The 9,783-nt window shown below is 47.2% G+C and overlaps 1 protein-coding gene across 4 annotated transcripts in view; it reads left to right on the top strand.

Moving 5' to 3' along the window:
• The window catches only part of FYCO1 (FYVE and coiled-coil domain autophagy adaptor 1), a 97,843-nt gene that overhangs the window by 74,236 nt on the left and 13,824 nt on the right, over positions 1 to 9,783 (top strand). For all 4 annotated transcript variants that reach the window (XM_007666151.3, XM_007666150.3, XM_007666147.3 and 1 more), the window contains one exon: positions 7,209 to 7,304. In XM_007666151.3, coding sequence (XP_007664341.2) covers positions 7,209 to 7,304 — 96 coding nt within the window. The remainder of the gene's footprint in view (positions 1 to 7,208; positions 7,305 to 9,783) is intronic.

Below are 9,783 nucleotides of genomic sequence, written 5' to 3'. Positions count from 1 at the left end.
AACCTTAGAATTTTGCCTGGATAGGGCTGACCCGCTAGGCCCCATCCACCCTTCAAATTCTATGCCCATTTCCCTCCGAATAGTGGAGACAGGGCTATGGGCCAGTTGTCTGCCGTGTGACTCTGGGCAAGTCGGTTAACTTCTCGGTGCCTCAGTTACCTCATCTGTAAAATGGGGATTAAGACTGTGAGCCCCTTGTGGGACAGGGATCGTGTCCAACCTGATTAGCTTGTATCTATCCCAGCACTTAGAACAGTGCTTGACACATAGTAAGCGCTTAACAAATGCCATCATTATTATTACTCTTATGTTTTAGGGCTTTTGGGGGGCCTTCTGAGGGCAAAGGGCCTGGGGATTTTCAAACTTTACTGATTCAGGAGAGAGAAAGGATTCCCTGGCCCTGTTTGGAAGTTTGGAAATCCCTGGGCCCAACGGGCCACAAAGAAGGCTGGATCTCTCTGCTCATACCCAAGGATATATCCAGGGCAAAGTGTGCACCCTAGAGCTGTCGTTGCTTGGGTCCGTGTGTGCCTGTTTCTGTCTCTTGTTTCTCTAGGCATGTTTATATTTGCCGTGCTTCCCCTCTTTAGAAAGCCATAGCCACGGAGGTAGGGACTGCATTTAGATCTTCTTTGCGGAATCTCCCTACACAGTGAGTGTGCAATAAATGGTGTAGGCTGAACACCTGATGAGCTCTAACTCAATTCGCAAGCAGCAAGTCACCTTTCATTTAGCCTCCACCTGCAGAATCTCCCTGCCACCATTCTGCTCTCCCGTCCCCTTCCACGTTCAGGGCCCAGGCTTAGTTTTCCTGGAGCGACTCAGCTAAAGCAGTGTGGCTCAGTGGAAAGAGCCCGGGCTTGGGAGTCAGAGGTAATGGGTTCGACTCCCGGCTCTGCCACTTGTCAGCTGTGTGACTGTGGGCGAGTCACTTCACTTCTCTGTGCCTCGGTGACCTCATCTGTAAAATGGGGATGAAGACTCTGAGCCTCATGTGGGACAATCTGATTACCCCGTATCTACCCCAGCGCTTAGAACAGTGCTCTGCAAATACCAACATTATTATTATTATTATTATTAAACTCCAGAAGATATAGCTGAGATCCCGGCTTTCATCCTTTCTTAAGAAAAGAGAACTAATTTGGATTTTCCAGGTATACTGTTTGTGAGAGGGGTCAGACAAGGATTGGAAAAATTTCAAGATGCATGTTATGCGGTTTGGGGATGATAGGATGGAGTAGCTAAAGGATATTAATCTTGCCCTCTTTTAAAAGGGCAGCTCCAGCCATGGTCTTTCACCACACCCAATCACCACTAATCTATCCCAGGGAGAGAGACAGGCCCTAATGTTTAATACATAGAGAGTAGTGAAGAGAGACACAGAGAGAGAGAGACAAAGACAAGACGTAAGAGCAGTCCTGCATTTAATTATAATTTCGCCACCAACCCTTCTTCCCAGGAGACTCATAAGTGTAAAAGTCAATGAAATCATCGTTTCCTCTTCACCTGATAAAAGTACTGTTCCCTCCAGACAAGTGAGAAGTGTTTGTAAGTTTGCTCGCTGCTAGGCGGTTGAATGGTTTGTCTCATTTATATTGGTAACCTTCAGTCTTTTCTAATAGGACCCCTTCCTTGAAGTAACAAATTCCATAGACCGCCTCTCCTTTGGATTTCCTCGTACACCTGAAACAAACCAGCATGTGCAAGTTTCCAGGGATAATTGAGGAGCTTTGTGGCTGTTGGCCATCCTTTGAAAACCAGTGGTCTATAAAAATGACCTCTCTTTAAGTGACGTGACTACTGACTAGTCATCTTTGCTCAAAGCCCTTGTGGTATTTGTTAAGCATTTACTATGTGCCAAGCACTGCAGATAATTGGGGCAGGCACAGTCCCTGCTCCACACGGGACTCAAAGTCTTAGGAGGAGGGAGAATAGGTATTTAAACCCCATTTTACGGATGAAGAAGCTGAGTCACAGAGAAATTAAGTGCCTTTCCCAGGGTCAAACAACAGTCAAGTGGTAGAGCCTGGATCAGAACCCAGGTCTTCTGACTTCCAGGCCTGTGCTCTTTCTGACAGGCCACACTGCCTCTGGTTAAGGAACCAGAGTGACACAAAGTCACAAAGATGTCTATTTCCTAACGTTGCGTTATTTCATTAATCATCAAGATTGGTTATGATCATGGAGGATGGTTCCATAGTTGGAAGAGAATGTGAAGTGTTGTAGGAGATAAGTTTGAAAGTTTAGTAGGTCTTGGCAGGTTGTCTGTGGGGGGAAGGGGTGAAAATAAGCCTATATTGGCCAGTATTAATAGCAATCCGTCTTTTTTGAAGAGGTCACTATTGACATCTAGATGCTGAATCTTGCCGAAAAGACTGGTGTGGGATTAACACACTTCCCCGCAGTGTTTAGGTCCTAGTTATTGGTAACCCTTTCCTGCCGTTTGGTGGTCGGTAAGGTTTAAAGATGGTGCCGATGAAACGTCTGTGGGATCTGGGGGAGGTCGAGAGTACACAGCCGTGTAGAAGATTGGGCACCAAACAGCCTTGCAGACTTCCCAACTGAAATGGAACTGGTTGCCCACAATCACCTTTTTGTGTCTTCTGAAGCTGACTGTCCTTCAGACGCCTGTACTGAAAGGTCCAGGCCGGAACCTTGCCTGCAGTGGAAAACAGTGAAGACTGGTTTCCCCAGTCCGTTCTCTCTTTACATCTTGGTTAAGACAGCATCTCTGAAATCTTGTGGCATTTCCTCAGTGTCCATGTGTTAAAGAGATTTCCAGGTAGATTCCAAAGGCTTGGTCCCCTCTTACGGATTGGTGCACGAATTTCATCGGATCCTGGTCCTCTTCAACTTTTAATGGCTTGACACTGGGGTTGCTTCCCCAAAAATGAGGCTAGGGTCATGTCTCCACATTTTGGGCCACCCCTCAATGGTGGAAGACAGGTCCAGGAGTTGGTTATAGCGTCATCTGAGAAACATTAACTCGGTGGCCACGATGGGGCTGGTTCCATCCACAGTCCTTACTGGTAGTGCCGTAGTAGAGGGGCCATAGAGCTTCTTTAGTGATGTTCAGAAGTCTCCAGTGTGGTGACGCAGCGTGGCTCAGTGGAAAGAGCCTGGGCTTCGGAGTCAGGGGTCATGGGTTCGACTCCCGGCTCTGCCACTTGTCAGCTGTGTGACTGTGGGCAAGTCACTTCACTTCTCTGTGCCTCAGTTACCTCATCTGTAAAATGGGGATTAACCGTGAGCCTCACGTGGGACAACCTGATTACCCTGTATCTCCCCCAGCACTTAGAACAGTGCTGTGCACATACCAAGCGCTTAACAAATACCACCATTATTATTATGATTGTTCCAGTTCCGTGATTTCCAAATGCATAGAGCCGCTGTGCTATCATGATCTTCAGAGTCTGGCAAGGGCCACCCAGTGACTGGACAGCCTCCTCCGGCCAAAAGAAAACCACAAGACTGCCAGACTCCACCGTACTTGGCATCAGGGAAACTAAAAAATGTAGGCAGGTTGAAGGTGCTGGGCGGCCTGGAGCGGTGAAAAATCCCAGCTCTGGATTGCCCCCTTCTGTTTAACTCCTAGTTCGTGCTTTTGAATTTTTAATCGTTACAGTCCTCTAAGCTCGTTTTGGGCAGGGAATGTGTTGTTTATTGTTCTATCGTACTCTCCTGAGAGCTCAGTACAGTGCTCTGCACACGGTAAATGCCGAATAGATACAGTTGACCAAATTAATTTTCATTATTTGTTGTTTCTCATTCATTCTTGTTTTCTTTGTCGTCGTCTTCGCCGACCAGATTTTGAACCCCTTGTGAAATGACTGTGGGAATTATTATTGTTATTATTGTTGTTATTATTATTATAAATGACTATGGGAATTAGAGAAGCAGCGTGGCTCAGTGGAAAGAGCCCAGGCTTGGGAGTCAGAGGTCCTGGGTCGACTCCCGGATCTGCCGCTTGTCAGCTGTGTGACTGTGGGCAAGTCACTTCACTTCTCTATGCCTTAGTTACCTCATCTGTAAAAATGGGGTGTAACTATGAGCCTCACGTGGGACAACCTGATTACCCTGTATCTACCCCAGTGCCTAGAACAGTGCTCTGCACATAGTACGCGCTTAACAAATGCCAACATTATTATTATTGTGTGAAATGATTTTGTTGAATTGTTGCCAGTGTTTAGCATATATGGTACATAGCATTTAATAAATGCTGTAATCAACTAGAAATTAGCTGAAGCAATTATTAAGAGTGCACAAACAGATTAGGTATCACGGTCCTAAAAAGAAAACATTCTGAATTTATCATTTAATGAAACATACTTCCCAGTCTCAATCTTGAAAAAAATTACCTTTGAGTTTTCAGTGTTTACCTCTGAGGAGAACGTTCAGTGATTTCAAATGCAGTGTTTTGACTATCAAGGTGACTGTGTATTTTTGGTCAAGCATCCTAACTGTCGCACAATTTAAGAAATTTTAAAATGCCTCCAAAGAAGGTGCAAACCCCGTGAAAAGACCATTCTTTTCAGTGGCAATGGGAAGATTGGGTTTGGAGAGGAGGAGATGGGTTAGGAGTGCAGTTAAATTTATATATATTGTCTCTCAGATAATTTTGCTCTTTGGGGATGAATTTAAGAGCTATAGTGCTATTTGTTGTGGGTGAGTGATGGGTCGCTCATTAGGCAAAGTGATTCTAATTTGGGCCTAATGGATAGAGTATGGACCTGGGAATCAGAAGGTCATGGGTTCTAATACCAGCTCCGCCACTCATTAGCTGGATGACCTTGGGCAAGTCGCTTCACTTCTCTGGGCCTCAGTTCCCTCATCTGTAAAATGGGGGGTTAAGACTCTGAGCCCTACGTGGGACAGGGACTGTGTCCAACCCGATTATCTTGTATCTACACCAGTGCTTAGAACAGTGCCTGGCACATAGTAAACACTTAACAAATACCATTATTATTTTTAGTAATAATAATAAAAAGAAATGTTACAGAGTTGTTGAGGAAGATAGGTACATCTATGATCAATCCTGAAAAGCTCTCCACTCCTATACGGAGGTATTTTTACATGAAATTATTTGAACTACTCCATAACTATTTAACTGTGGCCCACCTCTTTCCTCCTCGGTCTTGTCTGCAATATACTTTTTTCCTTGATCTTGAAGGATTCTGGAATCCTCCCGGATAATGACTTTCCCATGGTGGCATTCAGGAGAGAATGTTTGCTCTGACGGAGATTCGTGTGGGTGGAGGTTCGGTCTCAGGCAGATGCTTATAAACTCAGCTGGGATCCTGGGCCATCCTGACTAGCTCGCTATCAATCGTTCATATTTATTGAGTGGTTTCCACGTGCAGAGCTCTGTACTAAGCCCTCTAGACCGTAAGGTCGTCGAGGGCAGGGAACGTGTCTACCAACTTTGTTGTATTGTAGTCTCCCACGTGCTTAGTGCGATGTTCCGCCCACAGTAAGAGCTCAGTGGACATGATGGATCGAAAGTAGGGGAAGCAGCGTGGCTCAGTGGAAAAAGCCTGGGCTTCGGAGTCAGAGGACATGTGTTCGATTCCCAGATCTGCCACTTGTCAGCTGTGTGACTGTGGGCAAGTCACTTAACTTCTCTGTGCCTCAGTGACCTCATCTGTAAAATGGAGATTAACTGTGAGCATCACATGGGACAGCCTGATTCCCCTGTGTCTACCCCAGCGCTTAGAACAGTGTTCTGCACATAGTAAGCGCTTAACAAATACCAACATTATTATTATTATTACAAGAGTTGATAGACACGCTCCCTGCCCACAGGATGCTGTCGTCCAGCAGTGCCGAAATTCGTCTGCAAGATTGGCTACTGGGTTTCCACAGGTGAAAGTGGGGACAGACCTGGTTCAGGGTTTAAGATCTTTAGTTGATAGTGGTAAACGATCATCTTACACCCCTTGAGGGAGAACACAAGGGTGTACATCGTCCCGGAAAGAGAAATCCCGGCATAATGAGTGATATGATGGCGCCATCTTGTGAGCAGGCTACGTTAACTGTCTCAACTCCAGAAGCTCAAGTTGGGATTCAGAGTAGCTCGGCTCTCTGTGAACCAGTAGTTAATTGAGCTTGGAGATAGATTGCAAAAAGCTAGGAACACTGATGAGCAGTAACTGTATGAAATGAAGCCAGAGAAAATGTCTGTAGAGTATCAGGGTGGGGAAGCCAGATAGGTAGGATTTACTAGGCCTGGAGAAGCCCTATACTGAAATCTGGCAATGGAAAACGGTATTCCACTAACCATATCTGCCGGGCAAAATGTTGCGTCGAGTGATTCCTGCTACTCACGCAGAAATTATTTCCATTTCATGTAGAACTTCTGGATCCGTGCAAGGCAATATCCTTTAAAGGGAACTTCATCGTTTAATGACATTTAAAAAAAAAAATGTTGGTATTTGTTAAGTGCTTACTATGTGCAGAGCACTGTTCTAAGCGCTGGGGTAGATACAGGGTAATCAGGTTGTCCCACGTGAGGCTCACGGTTAATCCCCATTTTACAGATGAGGTAATTGAGGCACAGAGAAGTGAAGTGAGTTGCCCACAGTCACACAGCTGAAAAGTGGCAGAGCCGGGATTCGGACCAATGACCTCTGACTCCCAAGCCCGGGCTCTTTCCACTGAGCCACGCTGCTTCTCTCTGCTTCTCTCTTCTGTATTTTACAATTCAGTGTTTCTAATATAAAACAATGTCTCATTCCTGTTGCTTAAATTGAGTTCATTCCCAGTTTCCTGAAGCTTCTGACCTATTTTCCTGCCTTTCTCCCTCCTTCATGCAAACAAGTTTCCCAACTCTCAGGTCTTTCCTTTCACTCACTCGTATTAAGGCTGTTACTTTTTCTTTATCATCACAGCCAGAACTTGGTTCCTATACCCATTTCCAAAGTGGAATATGGCCAATATAAACTGTTACGTGTTGCAAAGTGGGATATAGAAGAGATCCCTTTGCTCTTCTTTCTGATCCACACCACACTAGGTTTTCTTAAGTAGTCTATGATCCCCATATGGGACAGGGATTGTGACTGATCTGATTATCTTTCATCTTCCCCAGCTTTTACTTACAGTGTTCGGCATATAGTAAGCACTTAACAAATGCTACCTTTATTATTACTCTTAGTGATAATACAATAATAATAAAAAATACCACAATTGTTTTCTTTTCTTTTGGGTTGCAGAGATAGCACGTCGAACTCTCTAACCCCCGATGACTCAGAAGACCCGCAAATGGGTCAGGATGCTGAAATCTGCCTGCTGAAGTCAGGAGAACTGACGTAAGTAAAACGACTTCATTGGTTTAGCACGTAGATCTCCTGACACTGACATGGGGAAGTCGCAAGGGGGCAGGGTACGGGATACTCCGAGCGGGGTACGAATAATGGCCCCGGAGGTCCTGAGCTGGAACCGAAAGACCACCCACAGCTCTCCTAGCCTTGCCTTCCACGGGCAGGCAGCGCTCCTCGTTTCCGCGGGGCCCACAATTAGAAGTCCGTCTTGGTCAGGGGACCAGGCCGAGTCCAGAAATGTTGAATGAGAGGGATGAGAGAAGCCCTCTGAGATCTCCTGCCTGCTATGACTGACTGGACTGGGCTGACCAGTCTGTTAGGCTCTATCATCCCACCCCTCAGGCTGCAGGGAAACGCTTGAAGAGGGGACCTGTGTCTTTCAAGTGCAGCCACAGCCCCATCCTTGGATACGGAAGCTTCCTTATCCTCTCTCGAAGCATAGTCAGAGGCCTCTCCAGATTACCCTTCATCTTTCACCCTTCCCTTTCCTCCCTCTCCTTGGGATGCTAACCCTCACTCACTGTGCCTCCGCATCTGCTGGGCACGTGTGATAGCTATCACCGGTGTTACTGGAAATCTCCTTGTTAAAGGCAGCTGTCACCAGGTAAGATTTTTTTTTTAATAGTTTCTTACTCCTCCCTCTCCTGATTCCCTGCAGTCCATCATCCTGTCTGGACTGGATTAAAATGGAGGTAAAGGAGTTTGGACTCAAATTCCCCTGATTTTAGGAGTCCCCAATCAGCTCCGTGGGTATGAGGGAGGTTCTCCACCCATCTATTTTGGCCATAAGCAGACCACCTTTGAGCTGATAGAGGTTTGGCAATGAGGCCATGATGGTGATTTATCTTTTTACCCCTGCCAACGGGCTGAAATTCTCCAACTTGGCTCTGGAGCCAAGGCGGTTTCCCTTGCCCATTGCTAGACTCAGGTTTAGACAAGGCTTTCTCTCACCTTTATTCCACAGTAGAGTGGCCACCGATGGCACTGGAGGCCACAAGATAATAATAGTAACGATGGTATTTGTGTAGCGCTTACCATGTTCCAAGAACTGTTCTAAGCACTGAGGTAGATACAAGATTGTCAGGTTGGCCCACATGGGGCAAACAGTCTTAAGCCCCATTTTACGGGTAACCGAGTCACGTAGAAGTTAAGTGACTTGCCCAAATTCGCACAGCTGACAAATGGCAGAGCCGGGATTAGAACCCACGACCTCTGACTCCCAAGCCGGGGCTCTTTCCACTAAGCCACGCTGCTTCCCCAAAATACTGTCTTGTCAGGGCCCCAAAGCCAACCTGCAAATGACCACCCTCCATCAGAGCTCAGAAGGAGGGAGCTGGGAGTCTGTGTCACTCTCAGCCTTCACAGACAGACAGAATGTCCCCTGATCCAAAGGGGGAGAGGCAAGTGCCCGGCCTTGGGCCAGCAGCCTCTGCAGCTGCAAACGGGACTGGGTCTGCCAAGCTGCCTTGTGGTTCTTATGCCAGGTCCGTCTGTGTCACTGGTGGCACCTCCAGTTCAGCTGACCGTCCTGAGCTGGAAACTCTCCCCGATGTCACGTGTCTTCTAGTGGCAGAAGAGGAAAAGTACCTTCTCTCCCTCCCTTCCCTGTCCTATTGTCTTCCTCCCATCTCTCCCTCTCTTTGTTTTGTTCTACCGCATTTTCCTCTTTCCCAAGAGAGGAGTAAAAAATGCTTTGAAGTGGAAGGGCAAGAGGGGATGGTGCAGGCTAGGAGGGTGAGGCCTTTCATAATAATAATGTTGGTATTTGTTAAGCGCTTACTATGTGCAGAGCACTGTTCTAAGCGCTGGGGTAGATACAGGGTAATCAGGTTGTCCCACGTGAGGCTCACAGTTAATCCCCATTTTACAGATGAGGTCACTGAGGCACAGAGAAGTTAAGTGACTTGCCCACAGTCACACAGCTGACAATTGGCAGAGTCGGGATACGGACCCGTGACCTCTGACTCCCAAGCCCGGGCTCTTTCCACTGAGCCACGCAGCTTCTCTATACTGCTGCAGCGACAGTTTGAATGGCTGCTCATCCTAGTATGGGGACGGAAGGGGATGAGGCGAGACATTGGTCAGGGTGACAGCGAGCGGGTGGATGGATGGACAGATGGGTGGGCATTACACAGAGAGGGTGATAGCTCTGCAGCCTGAAGAAGATGATGGGAATCCCGTGGGTCTCTGGGCCGGGACCACATCCCATTGGCCGTCAGATCCAGAGCAGTGGAAGCACGGGCGTCATCTACCCGGCTCCCACCCTGGAGCGGCCTCCCCTCTCCGTGCACCGCACCTGGTTCCCTGCCAGGCTCCCAGAGCCCCAACCTTTTTTTTTTTTTGAGCATGGGGCCAACATAGGCTTGGAGCTTTAAAGGCTGGGGCACTGGAAGCAAGGCTTTAAAGAGACCAGAGAGGAAGAAGAGGAGGAAAGGGAAGCCAAAAGTGCAGCGGAAGAGGGGCCATC

This window comes from Ornithorhynchus anatinus, chromosome 8 (genome assembly GCF_004115215.2).
Source record: "Ornithorhynchus anatinus isolate Pmale09 chromosome 8, mOrnAna1.pri.v4, whole genome shotgun sequence".
Classification (NCBI taxonomy): Eukaryota; Metazoa; Chordata; class Mammalia; order Monotremata; family Ornithorhynchidae; genus Ornithorhynchus; species Ornithorhynchus anatinus.
The sequence above is the reverse complement of the archived record's forward strand: the minus strand, read 5'-3'. Positions and strand labels throughout refer to the sequence as shown.